At 50.4% G+C, this 19,063-nt stretch overlaps 1 protein-coding gene across 1 annotated transcript; it reads right to left on the bottom strand.

The window, feature by feature from the left end:
- Positions 1–481: 481 nt before the first annotated feature.
- Positions 482–17,584, bottom strand: PLVAP (plasmalemma vesicle associated protein). The gene is made up of 6 exons (XM_065917461.1): positions 17,114–17,584; positions 9,259–9,355; positions 8,428–9,140; positions 6,371–6,440; positions 6,156–6,237; positions 482–1,108 (listed from the first exon to the last, which is right to left on the bottom strand). Exons 1-6 carry the CDS (start codon positions 17,480–17,482, stop codon positions 1,102–1,104), a joined length of 1,338 nt encoding a protein of 445 aa, XP_065773533.1. The 5' UTR covers positions 17,483–17,584; the 3' UTR covers positions 482–1,101.
- Positions 17,585–19,063: the final 1,479 nt, after the last annotated feature.

Raw genomic sequence — 19,063 nt, 5'->3', positions numbered from 1 at the left:
TTTGTAGGCATTTCATATAACCCTTATTGATTATATGATTTTGCCATTTCTCTTCACATACAGAGATGCCTGGAGCTTCCCCATTGGCTCAGTGGTGAAGAATCTGCCTGCAAGGAAAGAGCTGCAGGAGATGCGGGTTTGATCCCTGGGTCAGGAAGGGCCTGGAGAAGGGCCTGGCAAACCTCTTCAGTATTCTTGCCTGGAGAATCCCAAGGACAGAAGAGCCTGGCGGACCACAGTCCATGGGGTATTAAAGAGTCGGACACGACTGAAGTGACTTAGCACGCACATGCGCATGGAGATGCCTGCGTCTTGAGGGAAGCCGGCGTCCACCCATGTAGGTTCCAGGTTGAAGGGTCTTCTGTTCTGGGGATGCTGGGGATGGGGTTTTTCGACTTTCATCTTATTGCTAGTTCTTTGGCCACTCAGAGCCTGGTGGTGCCTTTTCAAAGCAAAAATCACGACTCAGGAGACTTTGAAGGGAGGTTTCGATAACATTTATTTAGTGCTACTAACATTTATACGGGCCACAGGCAGGACTGGGTGTAGGGGAAGAAAGGGTGAAGGGGCAGCCCCCTCCCGGGCTCCGAGGGGACCCCTGGATCAGAGACATTCCCTCTCCAGGGGGGCCTAGAAACTCTCAGGGGAGGACAAAGGTGAATGTCTTCCTGTTCTCACTTCCTCAGACCCGGAGCACTAAAACGCTCTAAACAAGTGGGATAGGATGGGCGCCTTGGCCTGGGTGCACGAAGGGGTGACTTTGGGCAGGGACTAGGCAGAAACTGCGTGTGTGGTGTCGCCTCGTGTCTCTGTGATGTCATCACCTCGTCTCCGTGTGACGCCACCAAGCTGTCCGTGTGATGTCCCTGCATCTGTGACGTCGTCACGGTGTCTAGGAGTGAGGGACGGTGTGGTGTGGGTGTGAGTCTGTGTGAGAGTATTGGGGTATGCAGGGAGGGTGTGGGCGAGGGTGAGCAGAGGACGCCCGCCCAGGGCGCCCACTTTGGCGTGTGTGCGTCCCACGCTGCGGGCGTCTCGCTGCACCGGGCCTCCAGACAGGTGAGTCGGGCCACCCCTCGGTCAGCGGGGTCTGGAGCCTTCTCAGCCACTGGAGCAGGAAGGAGACGAGAATACAACAGTCGGTCAGGCAGACAGCAGGACAAACCTCGCCTGGGCCTGCCTCTTACCCTGGGCCCCTTCTAGCTCCCAAGAACCCTAGGGGTCTTTCCGGTGTTAATCACAAATTGGCACTTGCTGTGGGCACAGCCATCTACCTCTACGAGGATTAAATCATGTGCTACTGCAGCTGCTGACCTCCAACACGCCCTGAAGAAGCTCAGAGGAGAAAGCAGAAACAAAGCACTCTGTGCTCCAGAAGCTGGCAGGACAGGTCTTTAATAGTTATATATTCTCAGGAGCTAATTTTATGAGCCCAATTCTTGTATCTCCTCATATCTAGAAAAGCACTAAAATCCTTCATGGTGACAGCTGTTTCTCGTGACTAGCAAAGCTTTCTACAAAAAAAATATGTGCTTGATCTCATGTACGCCCCTTTTACCAAAATCACATATGTACCATCTTCTCCCTCTTTGGAGCCGTTGCTCAGAGTTACCTGATCTTCTGTCTCCTGGGCTGCAGCCCTCACATGGCCCCAAATAAAACTTAACTTGCATTTAACGTTGTACATTTTTTTAGTCGACACCAGTATCAACTTCCCCTTAGATTTCATCTTGTTGAACCTCTGTGGGACTGAGGTGTGTGCCTGTCCGTTATACCACTGACAAGACTGGGGTTCCAGGAGGCCACCTCCAGGTTTTGCTGCAGTCTGTCTGACTCTCCCCTTTGCTCCCTAAGGCCCTGGGATCCTGGGAGTTTGCCCAAAGTCCCTGCCGCCTCAGTCCCCCCTCCACCCCCACCCCCGACTCCCCAGGCAGGACCTTAGTTTCCCTCTTTAGTCCATACAGAACTGACCTAGAGCCAGCCCCTCACTCACTCCCAGGAAGGTTTTTCTAATGAACCTGCCCCTTTTCACAGGCTTCCCTGGCTCCTCTGCACCCTCAGGACAAAGACAGCTTTTTTTTAAGCCAAATCTTCTGTATCTGGCATTCAAGGCTCCACCCACTCCACCCCCCACTCCCAGACCTCCCCACTGGGGAATCAAAACCTGTCCAAGCATCGCCCAAATTCTCAGAGCCATCCCTTCAACACTACCCTTCCGCCTTGCCTCTGCTGGAGCCGTCCCACTGTCTGGAATGCCCTTCCCCCTCCTTGGCCTGGCAAAGGTTCCCTTGAGGGGTCAGAGGTTGACGCGGAGGCTGTTTCCTGATGGGGGAGGTGGGGGCCTCAGCCAAGTCCTGCTTCCGCTGGCCCCCTCCCTTCCTTCCCCGGCTCTTCCCTGGGGCCCCCACAGCCTCACGTTCGTAGATTCCGAACCCCCCTCCCCCCGCCCCCCCACAACCAGCTCCAGCCTCTGTCCCTCACCAGGATCCACTGGCTTCGAGCCAGCCCTGACAGAGATCAGATTCTTTAACCATTCCTGCCCACCAACCTGGAAGGGAGGGTCGTCCCTGGCCATTTTCTAAGACCCACTGATCACCTGGACCAGGGCTGTCGCCCTCACCATGTTCCCAGGTTCCTGCCTTCACCCCGCAGAACAGCAATCAGACAGAGCCTGTGAACACCTGAGTCAGGTCATGTCCTTTGCTGCTCACAGCCCCTCGCAGGGCTCCCAAAGTCCTCACCACTGCCCCAAGGCCCTGCCTGATCTGTCCTGCCATCACCCTGACCTCACCTCCTCCCACTCCCCGCTCCATCACTCCACTCCAGCCACACCTAACTCCTCACTCAAACTCACCAGGCATGGATGGTCCTGCCTCAGGACCTTTGCACAGGCTGCCTCACTGCCTGGGGCACCCTGCAGGGAATCCCCTCCTGGCTCCTCCCTCACTTTTAGTTCTCTGCTCACATATCACTCCTCAGTGAAGCCTGCCCTTAGCCCCCGGTGGAAAATTCCAACCTCTTCAAGCTCCCTCATCCCTTTTCTGTCTCACTCATTACCAAGGGGCCCTGTCATAGCTCATTCATCTGATTTGTTATCCATCTCCCCCACTAGCCTGGCAGTCATACAGGTGGTGGGAATTTGAATATCTGTGCCTTATTCTTCCCTGTGTTCTTGACACTGAATAGCTGCTCAAGAAATATGGGTTGAACGATAAAATGAATGGTCATAGTGATAGTAGTGAACTTGAATCGACACTTGCTGTCTGCCTGGCTCAGAGTCAGGGCTGAAGTTCCATCTTCAACCTTACACACTGTGACTTTCTCCATCTTCAACCACAGAGCCACGAAACCAACATATACTTAATGTTTGTCTTCACCTCCATTGTGTTTTTTTTAATTATATAAACTGATCTGCAAAGGAAGCTCAGTCTTACTAAGTAGAGGAAAGCTGGAACATTTGGCTTCCCTGGTGGCTCAGATGGTAGAGAATCTGCTTTCAACTCAGGAGACCCGGGTTCGAGCCCTGGGTCAGAAAGATCCCCTGGAGAAGGGAATGGCAACCCACTCCAGTCCTCTTACCTGGAGAATTCCATGGACAGAGGAGCCTGGTGGGCTACAGTCCATGGGGTCGCAAAAACAGTCAAACACAACTGAGCAACTGACGCTTTCAGCACTTTTTGGCACTAATAGAAAACCACATAACAACGTTCAGTTAAAAAGCATGACCTTGTTCTCAAGCCCAGCCATGGCGGAGGCCTGGGTGTTCTCTCCCTCTGTGAGCACAGGCAAGCTGCAAGGATCTGGGGTGCATGGGGGTGACTTAGCAACAGCACAGGCTTTCTGGAGGCCCAGAAGGAATAAGAGTGGAAAAGCAATCAACAGTCCCCACCCCATGGGATGGGTGATTTGAAGCCTGCCTCGAATCTACCTCCCTATTGGGTGCCTGTAAAAATCATTCAGTCATTCACAACTTGTCCAGTGAGTGACTGGATGAACTGGGACTCAAACCCAGAGCTGAAGACCCCAGCCTGCCCGTCCCAGGCCCCTCTCTCACGGGGAGGCAAATCAAGCCGGAGCCCGTGGGCCAGAGGCTCTTCCTGCGATCCTGCAGAGAGAAGCAGGAGGGGCCAGGCTTAAGCACACATTGTTTCCTTGGAGGGGAGGGGCGTGGGGGTGCGTCACTTGGGGTAAACAATGTCAAGAGCTTCCCCATTCTCAGCTGGGACCAGGCACGCTTGGATGATGAGCCTGGCTCCAACCCCGAGTTGCTGACGCATGACCCCGGGCTGATCACTTCCCTGGGGCCTCAGTTCCCTCCTCTGAGAAATGGGGATAATAATAGAACCTCCTTCCTTGCCATGATGGCTTCAGGCCAAGATGGAGAGAGGAAAGCTCTGTTTGTTCAAAAAGCAGGGTCAAACTCTATTCAAAGAGTGAGGGAACCCGTTCTGAAGGGGGGTGAGTTCCCCGTCAGGGGGAGTATGTAAGAAGAGACACGGTGAAGATGGAGCTGGGTGTGGAGATCTCTGGGGAGTTAGTGACAGACTTTTGGAAGTCCTTTGGATCCTATGGGCTTTGTTTAGCACCCTGGGGCTGAAATAGATCTAGCTTGATGATAGCCGCATGGCAAAAGCTTGGACAGCACAGGCTTTGGGGTCAGAGGGATCTGAAAAAAATTCCACACACTTCCCTGAACCTCAGGTCATAAACTGCAAATGGAAAGCCAATCCTTGACTCCTAGTGGGAGCACAGGGTGTTCTAGGGGCCGTGGCCTGAGTCACCTTCCCGGTGACGCACAGGCTGTTGTCCAAAGGGTGACTGGGCCCGGGGAGGAGGGGAGGGGGGCAAAGGCATGGAGCTATGACCTGGTCATGTGCCAGGCACCCTTGATGCTCCCCACTGAGGCTCTGGGTCCCTTGCTCCAGCCAGTCGTGGACAGCACTTTACAGCCGGCAAAGTATTTTCTTGCCCTGAATCTCAGAATGTGTGTGTGCATGCTCAGTTGCTCAGTCACGTCCGACTCTTTTCTGACTCCACGAACTATAGCCAGCCAGGCCCCTCTGTTCACGGAATTTTCCAGACAAGAATACTGGAGTGGGTTACCATCTCCTCCTCCAGGGTATCTTTCCGACCCAGAGACGGAACCTGTATCTCTTGCATCTCCTGCATTGGCAGGCGGGCGCGTTACCATTGCAACATCTGGGAAGATGATTTCAGGGACCCTCACCCCCCCAACATTTCTGTGGAGTTAGAAAGTGTGGCTCAGAAGGGTGGAGGGAGAGGCCCAGGGTCACCCTCAGACACTGTTCTCCCTGCTACCCTTCCTTGGCTACGTTCACTTCTGCTACCCTCGTCTTTGCTCCGGCAGTTCTTGCCACCTGCAGGGACTGTCCCCTTTGCTGTCCCCCAGGTTGGCTCCTGTCCGTCTTCCAGCTCAAAGATCCCTTCCTCACCGAGGCTCTCCCTTGCCTATCTGGAGTCTGATCGCCTAGGTTCACGTCCCAGCTGTGTTACCTGAGGCATGAGGTACACCCCCACCCCCATGCCTCATTTGCTTCTTCCAGAATGTGGGGGTAACAGTAGCTCACTCATGGGTTAAGATTCTGAAGATTAAATGAGTTAAATGGACAGAGTGCTTAGGACTATGCCAAGATTGCAGTCAGCACCCAATCACGGCAGGTTTTTGGTCATTTTTCTTACCCTGCCTCCTCCATTGTCTCTCTGGCCCATTATTCAGAGACTTTCATGAATGAAACTGTATGTGTCTTGGTCACGACTTTGACCCTGGGCCCAGCATGAAGTGTTAGTCACTCAGTCGTTTCCGACTCTTTGCAACCCCATGGACTGTAGCCCACCAGGGTCCTCTGTCCATGAGATTCTCCAGGCAAGAATACTGGAGTGGCTTGCCATTCCCTTCTCCAAGGGATCTGCCTGACCCAGGAACTGAACCTGAGTCTCCCGTATTGCAGGCAGATTCTTTACTATCTGAGCCACCAGGGAAGCCAAAGGTGCCAGCACAGGGCCTGGTATATATAGCAACCGCTCAATTAAGGAACAAACAGTGTGATATGAGCTCCCCCCCACCCCAGTTCTGTACCCAGCCTTGTTCAAACCCTGAGACTGCACCGTCAGCCTGAGACAGTCCAGAGCCTCACCTGGCTGAGACCAAGACGTTGCTGGCAGGGGCCCGCTGGGAATCCAGGATCCTTCTCTTGAATTCCTCCAGGCTAGCTGGGTCTGCCGAAAGAGGGAGGGGTCAGGGCTAACTGGGGGCCTTAGTAGCCCTGCCTCCAGGGCCAGGGATGGGCTGGCAACCCGAGATACAAGGTGGAATCCGCCACCCATCTTGGCCCTGCCCTCTGTCACTCACCGATAGGTGGAGGGTTGGGGGCAGGGGCCACGGGTCTTGGCCCAGGAATCGTCAACTGCGTCAACTGCGACTGTGGGAAGAAGAGTGAAGGGAGGTTGGTGGAGGCCAGTGCCCCCAAACACAAGTCCTGGGGAGTTTCCTGCCTTTCTACACCCTTAGAGACCTGAGTTCCTTCCAGGGCAGAGAAACCGACAGATACCCATGCAAGAAGGACACATACGATGATGGCTATATAATCACCTGCAGCCATCTGCCCTGAAATGACTGGGAGCTCCAGGCACTGAGTTCCCCTTGGCAGCCCCCCAGAGACCCCATTCTGCAGGGATCCTGCCTCGGTCTCCACTACAGCCTCAGTGCCAACCTGACTCCGATCCGTGGCCCCAGTCAAGTCTATCCAGCCAATCCAGCCCTGTTCCAGACTGAAGTTTATCTGCTCTGCAAACCAACTGGACTTCCGTCCTCAAGGCCATCCCTCAAACAACCCTAAATGAATTCCTCCAAACCTGAAATTCAAAACCAGTTATGAACTCAATTACCTAAAATTGGATCCTAACCTGAAAACAGAACCTCCCTTAGAATCAAATCCAATCTCAATGACAAATGTGATCTATTACTTTACATCTAACTCTGACCATAACCCATCCATTAGTCCCAGCCGCTGTGAAAAATCTACTCCACAACTTCATTCCCTGAGCCCCAGTCCTGTATTCCCCTATGACCACCCATAAATACTTTCCCAATACCACACTCAACTCCAACTCAATCTTAGACCTCAGCCTCTACCTGAGTTAGAATTCTAACCAACCTCAGCCCGAGATCAATATCCACCCAGCTTCTACACGAGACCCAACCCTGACCCTCACTGGAACTCTGGTATATCCCTGCTCTAACCCAGGATCACCTAATCCTTCCCTTCAAATATATCCCAACGCCAAGCCAACTCAACCCCAACCAACCACCCTAAACTCAAGTTAGTCTCAACTCCTAACCCATGTTCAATCCCAACCCCAATCTTAATGCCCATGAAGTGCTGAATCTACCCTTAGCCCCAAACTTCTAAGCATCTCTAGCCCCACCAACCGCCTATAGTAACCTAAGCCTCAACTCCAGCCTTAACTCAATGCAATCCCAAAACCACTGAAATCCTTGATTCGTTCTTCACTTGACCTAGATACAATGACCACTCTGCATGCAACCTCTGACCCAACTTTTAACCTTTCCTCATAATCCAAACTCAATCCATATTCCAAATTCAACCTAATTCTAAGACTAATGAAATCCTACTTGAAACCCTTACCTTAACCGAAACCCACTCTAGACACAGGAGTCACCAATCATTCACCTTGACCCAACTCTAGACACAAGTTTAGCACCCACATCAAGCCTTTCCTGTGACCTGCCTTAACCCTCATGCTGACCCCAGGGTCACTTCCAATCCTTAATCCAGCATCCTCTGATCCTTCAACTCAACTCAAATCCATCCTGACCTTGACACCAACACTGAATGAGTCCCTAATTCTAATGCTAAGCCAGTTTTGAGGCCCACCGCCTTCCTAAACTCAACCCCAATCCTTATCTCTTTCTTAATATCATTCCCAATCCAAACTCCACTGCAGTCCTAATGCCAATAAAATCCTGTGTCAATACATGATCATAATCCTAAGGCCATTCTAGACTCATGGACACCCATGTGTGATCCCAGCCTCAAGTCTAAATCCACCCTCAATGTCTCAACTCACCCCAGTCTCAAAGGAATCACAGTTCTAGATTCACCCCTCACTCAACCCGGGACCTGATGGACACCCTACCTCCGACTCCAGTCTTAACCCCATCCCCTTGCTCAGCGCTGATACAAATTTTAAGCTCTGCCTCAATCCTAACATCAGTGAAACTCTCAAGTGAGTCCTAACAAAACCAATCTACAGTGGGAAGCCAACCTCAAAAAGAAGTTAAAAAAAAAAAAAAAGCCAAGTTCAAACCCAAGTTCAACATCACCATCAACTCGGCCTCCAGACCCGTCCCTCCAATGCAACCTGAATCTAGGGCCCCCTACCCACCTTCGTCTTGATGCAGGTGTCCAGGGCTGAGTTGCTGACTGCCAACTGCAACTTGAGGTGCTCAACCTCCCGCTTCTTCTCCTCCAGCTCCTTGGCCAGCCTGTCCCGTTCCTTCTGCAGCGCCACCTTCTCCTCCAGGGCCAGCTGGGTCTGGCGGGCACATTCAGTTTGGAGCTTGACAGCCTGGGCCTGCGCCTCCTTCTCCACCTTCTCCTTGGCTTCCTGACTGGCGCGCAGGCTCTGCTCGACCTCCAGTTTCTGGCGCTGGAGTTTCTCGTTCTCGAGGGTCACGCTGTCGATGCCAGCCCGCAAGCTCCGGGCCAGCTCTTCCACCTTGGAGGTCATGATGGAGGGCAGGCTGTCGCAGGCTCTCTGGATGGAAGGCAGTTCTGAGCCGAGGGGATGGTACAAGTTGAAGCTCAGGGTGCTGAGGGTGCGCGGGATGATGGAGTCCCTCCAGAGGTTTCGCAGATCCGTCTCAAACTTGTTCTTGTCCAGGGGGAGGCAGAAGGCCTGCACCTTCCGCAGCCGGTCCTCAGCCAGCAGCCGCTCCTGCTGTTGCTGGTCGCGGGTTTTGCCGCACTCGGCAAGCTGTTCTTCTGCCACTCGCTTGCCCACTGTCAGACCGTCCTTGTCTTTGGTACACACCAACTTCTCCTTTGCCAGCTCCACTTCCAGTGTCTTGGCTTTCTGGGTCAGCGTGAGGGCCAAAGCTAGGGGTATAGGACCAGAAGACTCAGGAAGGGGGGGAGTTGCCAAGAGACTGGGCGGGGAATCTTCCACCTTGCTCTGCACGGCCCGTAACCCCGACTCTCACCCTCACCCACTCACCATCGCAGCTCTTGTTAGCCTCCTTGAGGTGCTCTTGGCACTGTTTCTCACTCAAGATGATGGCAGCCATGTATCGCTGGTTGTTCATGTAAATCACCTACGGGAATGGGACGCAAGACAGAGGTCGGTGTCCAGCACCTGTGGGACCCCGCGCCCCCAGGCCTGCCCAGACCCTTGCGACGGGGGACCCAGATCTGTCAACCAGGCGGTCTGTGTTGGCACAGTTCACAAGGACAGTAGCTTCTTTACAGGGGATGCTGGTCTGAGCTTCGAAAGTTGTTACAATTATAGACAATGGAATACTACTCAGTCATAAAAAAGAATGAAATTTTGCCATATGTACCAACACGGATGGACTTGAAGGGCATCCGTGACAAAGATCAACACTGTATGGTTATCACCGATAGGCAGAATCTAAAAAATACGACAAACTAGTGAATATAACAAAACAAAAGCAGACTCACAGATACAGACAGCAAACGAGTGGTTACCGGTGGGGAGAAGGAAGAGGGAAGGACCAATACAGGAGCTGGAAACTTTTTTAAAATGGGTTATTATGGGATTACACGAAATCATATGCGTGAAACTTTTGAAAATTGTAAAACATTATAGAATTTAAAGAACCTCTCATTCAAAAAAAAAAAAAAAAAGCTTAAAAAAAATCCCACTCTTTCCCCTACGCATTCTAGTCAACTAGGGGGTAAAAAAAGTTTTATGATTAATACTATTCAGCAATAAAAAGGAATATTTTATACACTGATGCATTGTATAACCTGAAGGATTCTTGTAAACATTTACAGCCAATCAAAAGTAGATATTTAAGGGCTTCCCTGGTGGCTCAGTGGTAAAGAATTCGGCTGCCAATGCAGGGGAGATGGGTTCAATCCCTGGAAGATCCCAAATGCCAAGCGACAACTAAGCCTGCGTGCCACAACCACTGAAGCCTGCGTGCCCGGAGCCTGTACTCTGCAACGAGGGAAAGCGCTGCAACCCGAGAAAGCCTGCATGCAACACCAAAACCCAGCGTGGCCATAAAATAAAGAAGTAAATATCTTAAAAAAAAAAAAAAGCTTTTCAACATGGATGCTAGTATGGGCTGGATTGTTGTCCCCTACCCCAGATTTCCATGTCAAAGTCGTAATCCTCAGGACCTCAGAATGTAAATCTTTTTGGAGAGGATCTTTAAAGAGGAGGTTAAATTAAGATGAGGTCATTGGGTGGGCCTTAATCCACAGTGACTGCGGTTCCTATAAGAGGAAATCTGGACACCCAGACACGCACAGACGTGACCTGAAGACACAGGGGGAAGGCCGCCATCTGCAAGCCCAGGAGAGAGGCATGGAATGGCTCCTTCCCTGGCGGTCCTGTGAGTTAGTCACTCAAGTTGGGTCCAATTCTTTGTGACCCCATGGACTGTAACCTACCAGGCTCCTCTGTCCATGGGATTCTCCACGCAAGAATACTGGAGCGGGTTGCCATGCCCTTCCCCAGCAGATCTTCCCAATCCAAGGATTGAACCTAGGTCTCCCGCATTGTAGTAGCTTTTGAGCTACTTGGGAAGCCCTAGAAGGAAACAATTCTGCCAACGTCTTGATCCTGCGCTTTGTGAAAATAAACTTCTGTTATTTAAGTCACCTGATCTGTGGTACTTTGTTAAGACAGTCCTAGCAAGCTAATACAGGTGACAAGATTATTTCATGGGAAAGATGATTCTTTTCAACAAATGGTGCTGGCACAACTGGACTGGTACATACTAAGGAATAAATTTGGACCCCTAACTCACACCCTGGTGGCTCAGAGGTTAAACTGTCTGCCTGCAGTGCAGGAGAAGACCTGGGTTTGATCCCTGAGTCAGGAAGATCCTCTGGAGAAGGAAATGGCAACCCATTCCAGTATTCTTGCCTGGAGAATCCCATGGAGGGAGGAGCCTGGTAGGCTACAGTCCATGGGGTCACAAAGAGTTGGACATGACTGAACGACTTCACTTCACTTCTAACTCACACCATATACAAAAATTAGCTCAAAACATATCAAAGACCTAAATGTAAGGGCATAAACTAAAAAATTCCACAGAAGAAAACTTATGTGTTAACTCTGCCTGAGTGTGAACTTGGCAGTACTTTCTCTCCTTTTCTTTTTAAAAAATACTTATTCATTTGGCTGTTCCGGGTCTTAGGTGCATCATGTGGGATCCTGTGGGTTTTTTAGGAGCAGCATGTGGGATCTAGTTCCCCTACTAGGGATTGAATCCAGGCCCCCTGCATTGGGAGCTTGGAGTCTTAGCCACTGAACCGCCAGGGAAGTCCCAGCAATGTTTTGTTAGGTATGATACTAAAAGCACAAGCAGCCAAAGAGAAAACAGCTAAATAGGACTTCACCAAGATTAAAAACTTTGGTGCCTCAGGGGACAACATCAAGAAAGGAAAAAAAAAACTCATAGATGGGAAAAATACTTGCAAATCATGTGTCTGATGATGAGACTAGTAACCAGAATATATAAAAGCAAACTCTTTAGAAATTAATAATAAAAATCAAGCCAATTGCAAAACAGACCAAGCATCTGAATAGACATTGTTTCAGAGAAGACATACAAAATGTCAACCAATACATCAAAAAATATTCACCACCTTTAGACATCAGGAAATACAAATAAAAACCATGATAAGATATCGCCTCAGAATGATATAGAATGGCCATAAATAAAACAAAGAAGAAGGAACAAGTGTTGGTGAGGATGTGAAGAAACAGAATTCTTGGTCAGTACTGGTGGAACTGTAAAAATAATGGAGCCACAGTGGAAAAGAGTCTGGCAGTTTTCCAAGAAGCTAAACATAGAATTACACGCTGTTGTTCAGTTGCTCAGTGGTGTCTGACTTTTTGCAATCCCACGGACTGCAGCGTGCCAGACTGCCAGCATGCCCAGCGTGCCCTGTCCTTCACCATCTCCCAGAGTTTGCTCAAACTCATGTCCATTGAGTCAGTGATGCCATCCAACCATCTCATCCTCTATTGTCCCCTTCTCTTCCTACCTTCAACCTTTCCCAGCATCAGAGTCTTTTCCAATGAATTGGCTCTTTGCATCATGTGGCCAAAGTATTGAGGCTTCAGCTTCAGCATCAGTCCATCTAATGAATAATCAGGGTTGATTTCCTTTAGGATTGACCGGTTGGATCTCCTTGCAATCCAAGGAACTCTCAAGAGTCTTCTCCAACACCACAGTTCAAAAGCATCAATTCTTTGGTGCTCAGCCTTCTTTATGGTCCAATGCTCACATCCATACATGACTACTGGAAAAACCATAGCTTTGACTACACAGATCTTTGTTGGCAAAGTAATATCTCTGCCTTTTAATACGCAGTCTAGGTTTGTCATAGCTTTTCCTCCAAGAAGCAAGCGTCTTTTAATTTCATGGCTGCAGTCACCATCTGCAGTGATTTTGGAGCCCAAGAAAATAAAGTCTGTCACTGTTTCCATTGTTTCCCCATCTAATTTCCATAGAATCACACTATGACCCAGCAATTCTATGTCTAGGTATATACATCTGAGAGCAATGGAAGTGTATGTTCACACAGAAACTTGTACACAAATATTCACAGCAGCGGTAGACACAGCACCCATAAAGTAGAAACAACCCAAGTGTTTCATCAGCAGATGAATGGATAAAACATGATCCAGCCGCCCAATGGAATGTTATTCTGCCACAAAAAAGGAATGATGCACTGACACATGTAGTAACGTGGATGAACTTGAAAATATGCTGAGTGTGAGGAGTCAGACACAAGAGGTTATACAGGGCCCCGTTCTATTTAAATGAAATATCCGGAATAAGTAAATCCATAGAAACAGAAAGCAGATTTGCAGCTGCTGGGGGCAGAGGAGGGAAGTGACTGCTGATACAGTTTCTTTTGGGGGTAATGAAAGTTCTAAATCAAACTGATGGTTACCCAACTCTGTGAGTGTACTAAAAATCATTGTTATGTACACTTTTTCTCTTTCATCTATATTTTGTTGTTATGTACACTTTGAATGGGTCAATTACATGACATGTGCATTTTAACTTGACAAAGTTTTTATAAGTAACTTTTCTTTATAAACAAAGGGCGTGCCTTTCAAACTTTGAAACAGAAGCCTCTGTAGAAATATAACAAGGAAAGGTAGGAGAGGGGTGAAGAAGGTTTGCTTTTCTCTTTTTTTTTTGTCCTTCCTCCTTTTGGAAGCTGACCCTGTGCTAATGACCTGGGGGTGGGGGAGAGCAAAAGTAGCTCTGGAGGTACTGCCTTTGTGGTCCAGTGGCTAAGATTCTGCCCTCCCAATGCACGGGGCCAAGGTTTGATCCCTGGTCAGGCAACTAGATCCCACATGCCACAACTAAAGATCATGCAGGCCACAATGAAGATCATGCAGGCCACAATGAAGATCATGCAGGCCACAATGAAGATCAAAAATGCCATGTGCCACAGCTAAGACCCCACACAGCCAAATTAATAAATTAATTTAAAAGAGAAAAAAGGGCTCTGGAAGTGCTGTTTTCAAAAGCTTTAACTACAGAAAGGGAAGATCTAAGGGTGTAAGTTGGATCCAAAGATGAAATGAGAAAGAGGTTTTCTTCTAGTTGAAGGAAGTGGCTCCCCAAAATACAAAAGTTCTGCTTCTGTACAGGTTCCCAGATGCCAAGATGATGAGAATAACATGTACTTAGAACTAATGCAATCTGATGGAGAAGGAAATGACAACCCACTCCAGTATCTTGCCTGGGAAACCTCATGGACAGGGGGGTCTGGCAGGCTACAGTCCACGGGGTTGCAAAGAGTCGGGCTCGACTAAAACTAAACAACAATAGCAAACACAACCTAACAATACAAAAAAGTACCTTCTCTTGTCAGGGAGTGTCTAGGTACATCTTTCTGAAGAAATTCAGGAGTCCCTCCCTCACTTTCTAGCAGCTGTGGCTGCCCTGAACTGAGAGGAAAAGAACTCACCGATTAGTAAACAAGTATAAATAATCTGAAGCATTTTCTGGAGTATTTGTTAGGACATAAAGCCAGGAAGCTCTTAAAGACTATTGGAGTTACGTCAAAAGACACAGGAGCCAGAATGCAGGATTCCTAGTGGCCTATTTCAGAACAATTTGACCATCAAAAAGTTTATTACATATTGTATAGTACCAGAGCTATATTTAATACCCTATAAATAAACTACAATGGAAAAAATAGGAAAAAGAATATATTAATGTATACATATGTGTAACTGAATCACTTTGTTGTACAATAGATATTAACGCAACATGTGAATGAAATGTACTTCAATAAAATAAAAATTTTTAAAGATATTATTACAAATTCTAAATAAAATCCTGGAACTTCTCTGGTGGTCCAGCGGCTAAGATTCACTATCATCCGACAGATGGGGCTGCCGTGCCAAGGGTGGGGGCTCTTCCCCAGCATTAGCACTGACTTTCTGAGGATCCTTGGAGAACATCCTGAGGGGTTCCAGGCCAGAAGAATTTGTCAATTTAAACGGGGAAAAAGGTATGATTTTCAAATTTCAAAGTTGTGAAGACCCAGATTCTTAAATTTCTAATATTCTATGATGGGAGCATCTGGGATTGAAAAATATGCAAGTCTATAACTTTATGATAAAAAAATAAACCAACAAAAAAAGGAACTTCCCCGGTGGCCCAGTGGCTAAGACTCCACACTTCCACTGCAAGGGGTGCAGATTCAATTCCTGGCAAGGGAACTAAGACACCTGGGCAGTCGTGTCCGACTCTTTGTGACCCCACGGACTGTAGCCCTCCAGGCTCCTCTGTCCATGGGATTCTCCAGGCAAAAGTACTGGAGTGAGTTGCCATTTCCTCCTCCAGGGGATCTTCTCCACCCAGGGATCAAACCTGCATTTCTTGCATTGCAGGTGGATTCTTCACCACTGAGCCACCTGGGAAGCCTCAAGATCCCTGTGCAGTGGGACCAAAAAACAAAAAAAAGGAAAACAGAAAAAGAAAAAACAAAACTATAAAACTTTACGATTCTGCAATTCCTAACAGTTCCTGGACCGGAAGGCCATCTGTGTCCTAAAAGATCCAAATGAGCCAATTCCCAGGAACTGAGAAGACCGCCCTGAACTGAGGGGGCTGCCCTGGCCTGGGGGGCTCTTGGGCGGGTACCTGGTCCTGCCCTGAGGTCTGAGGAGGGACTTGCCTCAGACGGGTTCTGAGGGGACACTCACCCCATTCTGCGGGTCTGAGGGGGGCCTGCCCTGTCCTGGGGGTATGAGGGGGAGACACCGCCCTTGACTGGGCAGTTTCAAGGGGGTGGGGCATGCACGTCCTTCCTGCCCAGGGGCAGGGACTGGGTATTTTGAAGCCCCAGAAAAGATGTTTTCTTCCCATTTGGGGCTGTCCCCTGCCCCAAACAGCCCAGAGACCTCCTGTGGGGGAAAGCGAGGCTGTCCCCTCATCCCCCAGAAACTTCCCTTCTCCTGCTCACCCCATCTCTCACCCCATTCCAGCCAAAGCCTGAGGAGGCATCCTTATCCTCAGTGTCTCCCGGGAGCTGGACCGCCCTAGAGGAACTGCATGTGAGGGAAACCCCAGGGGATCTTGTTGAGTGAGTTTGACAGGAGCCGAGGGTGTGAAGTGGGTGACCGTCTCCACAAGACCCAGGGGTAACTATTTCTGCTCACTTGTCTTTCCCTTCGCCAGGGGATCTTCCCAACCCAAGTCTCCCTCATTGCAGGCAGAGTCTTTAAAAGCTGAGCCACTAGGGAAGCGCCGTTTCTGCTCCCCTGCCTCCCCAAAACCACTTCCTCTCTTCGGTTCAGTTCAGTTCAGTTCAGTCGCTCAGTCGTGTCCGACTCTTTGCGACACCATGGACTGCAGCACGTCAGGTTTCCCTGTCCATCACCAATGCCCCAAGCTTAACCAAACTCATGTCCACTGAGTGGGTGATGCCCTCCAACCATCTCATCCTCTGTCGTCCCCTTCTCCTCCTGCCTTCAATCTTTCCCAGCATCAGGGTCTTTTCCAGTGAGTCAGTTCTTCACATCAGGTGGCCATTTCCCCTCTGCAAAAGGGCTTTAAAGCTTCTCCCTACCTCTCAGCATTCAGTGACAAAATAATATTTCCAAAGGAGACATCCAGCCTCGGGCAGACCTGGGCCATTCATACTAATTATGCAGAACTCAACACTCTGTGTGGTTTATTAAGTCAGCTCTTATTTGCAGTTTGTGTATGCTGGCACCTTCTGGGTGCTGTGTACATATTAACTATGTATATAGCGTCTATGTCTGGTAACAGACTGGATGCCCAGTTCAACTTGAATTCCAGATAGACCACAAATCATTTTTTTTCAGTCTAACTATGTCCCAAATACTCTGCAAGAAGATCAAACCAGTCAATCCTAAAGGAAATCAGCTCTGAGTATTCATTGGAAAGATTGATGCTGAAGCTCCAATACTTTGGCCACCTGATGCCAACAGCCAACTCATTGGAAAAGACCCTAATGCTGGGAAAGATTGACAGGAGAAGGAGAAGGGGGCTGCAGAGGATGAGATGGTTAGGTAACATCACTGACTCAAGGGACGTGAGTTTGAGCAAACCCTGGGAGATAGTGAAGGACAGAGGAGCCTGGTGTGCTGCAGTCCATGGGGTTGCAGAGTCAGACACAACTTACTGACTGAACAACAACAACCAAGTCCCAAATATTGCATGAGACATAGGAATAAAATATGCATCACTTCTCTACATCGGCTTGTCATGCAAAATGTCCCCGTCTTCATGGATGAGGAAAGTGAAGCTCAGAGAGGTGAGGTGACCAGCCTGGGGTCCCCACGGTGAGTGTCTAGCCTGTGGTCTTACCCGATCGGCCTGGCACTGGCGGAAGCTGGCATTGATTCGGTCCAAGTCTCGGCGGGCGCTTAGCATCATCTGATTGATTGCATCCCTGGCGCGGGCGGTGAGGTTGAGCTCCTTGGACAGGTTGGCCTGGGAAGCCGTGAGCCCCATCACCTGGCCGTACAGGCCGTCGGCCCGGCGCTCGGTGGCCTGCAGGTTGGACTCAGTACTCACGTGCACGTTGCCATAGACCATGAAGAGGACGAGGCCAAGGATGATGAGGAATTGGATGAGTGAGACGAAGAGGAAAAAATAGCGCAGATAGTACCAGCAGCCCCTGGAGCTGCTCCCGGCCCGTGAATAGGGGCTCCCGTGCTCCGTCGCCAAGCCCATCTCCTCCCAGCGTCTGCCCCTTGTACAAGCGCTGCTCGGCTGGCTGGCCTGCTCAGGGTGGTGGCCGCTGCCCCTTCTAGACCTTGCCACGGCAGGGGGGAGGGGGAAGTGTTTATATTACTCCTCTTAATACTTCCTCTGCCTGGCTCCTTCCTGGCCAGGAGGAAATGGGGGCTGTGGGTTATCACAACACTCCCACCCCGGGCTGTGAAGGGAAGGGGGGAGGGCACCAAGGCACGTCTGGCCTCTCTGATTAACTACGGGTGGGGCACAGGCTGGAGCGGCCAGGCATCCTTGGTTTTACTGAGCCTCAGTTTCCCCTTCTGCCCTTGCTCTGTGCCCGGAGCTGTTCTCAGCTGCGTATGACGTCTTTTCAACATCCCCCTTGTGTGGAAGACACACAGATGCCGGGAGGAGAAAGGACTGTTTTGGGGGGCGGGCGTCAGCTCTCACTCTGGTCATTCACAGAGCTGGCCTTAACTCCCCTTGGAGGGGGCTGGCTACAGATGTGCGCCCACCCCAAGGGATAGTGCTATCACAGCAGCTAAATTGTGCAGAGCGCGTTGCCCGGCGCCAGGCACACACAGCACTCAGTAATTGGCGCAGATCACCGAAGGCTGATCGGTGGACGGCGGTGGCGTGGGCTCCCCAGGCTGTCATCCCACCCAATGCCTGGCTCATGTAGGCACTTAGTAAGTAAAGCAGCTGTGAACTTGGGGCCAGTGTGAGTTCCCATGACGGGCTTCTCACGTCTGAGTCTCAGCCTCCCCTTTGGTGAGATGAGCCATGCAGGGCGCCAGGTCCCAGGGTGGGGGAGGGGGCTGGGAGAAAAGATTTGCCAGTTGCTATTATTACTACCACTTCCTGTTTGAAACCTCCTTTTCGAGCTCTGTGAGATGGTGAATGGGAAGCACAAGATGGTGGGGGTCGAACTTCACTGTGGGAAGGGATTTAGGGACCGAGGAGCAAAGGACTCTGGGTGTGCCCTCCTGCTCAACGCGCCCCCCTCACCCCGAAACAGGCACTCTAGGTAAACCTCCTCTGTAGGTGACACCAGAACCCCTCCCCAAGAGGAGCGTTGAGAGGTCTTCAGTCTTGGGAAGACAGAGTGGGACACAGACCCTAGCCCAATGGGGTCAAGGCTGATAGGAGGGAGGGACGGGGCCAAAGGGAATGAGGCAAGGAGATGGAAAGGGGGCTGGAACCTGGGTGGGTGATGATAACACCGCTGCCGTCCACTGCCTGTGTGGGGGCACAGCAGGGTGAAAGTGGTGGCATGGGGAAGCAGCCCCCTATTAGCCAGGGTAATGGGGTGGGAGAGTTGTTGAGGGGGAGGGGTCCTCCAAGCTGCTGTTCATCACGGAGGCAGGAGTTGGGTGGGGAAGGAAGAGGTCCCAGCGGTGGGCAGGAAACCCCTGTCTGACCTTTGGCCTTTGCAGCTACGCATTGATTCCTGATTCCGGACCCTTCTCAGCCACTCCTGGGAGGGAGGAGAGTTGGGGGCTGCAAGTGATGCCCAACCAGCTATTTCTCTAGGTTGGACAGGCCCACCCAGAATCCCCCGGAGCTGGGTGGGAGGAG

Source organism: Muntiacus reevesi, chromosome 1 (genome assembly GCF_963930625.1).
Source record: "Muntiacus reevesi chromosome 1, mMunRee1.1, whole genome shotgun sequence".
In the NCBI taxonomy this organism is placed as follows: domain Eukaryota; kingdom Metazoa; phylum Chordata; class Mammalia; order Artiodactyla; family Cervidae; genus Muntiacus; species Muntiacus reevesi.
Note: the sequence above shows the minus strand (reverse complement) of the source record. Positions and strands in the feature narration are given on the sequence as shown.

Coding starts and splice junctions, on each gene's coding strand:
- PLVAP (XM_065917461.1), bottom strand. CDS start 17,482: ATGGGCTTGGCGACGGAGCACGGGAGCCCCTATTCACGGGCCGGGAGC. Junction 9,141..9,258: donor GGCTAACAAGAGCTGCGATG/GTGAGTGGGTGA, acceptor CTATACCCCTAG/CTTTGGCCCTCACGCTGACC. Junction 6,238..6,370: donor CCCCAACCCTCCACCTATCG/GTGAGTGACAGA, acceptor CTCTTTCGGCAG/ACCCAGCTAGCCTGGAGGAA.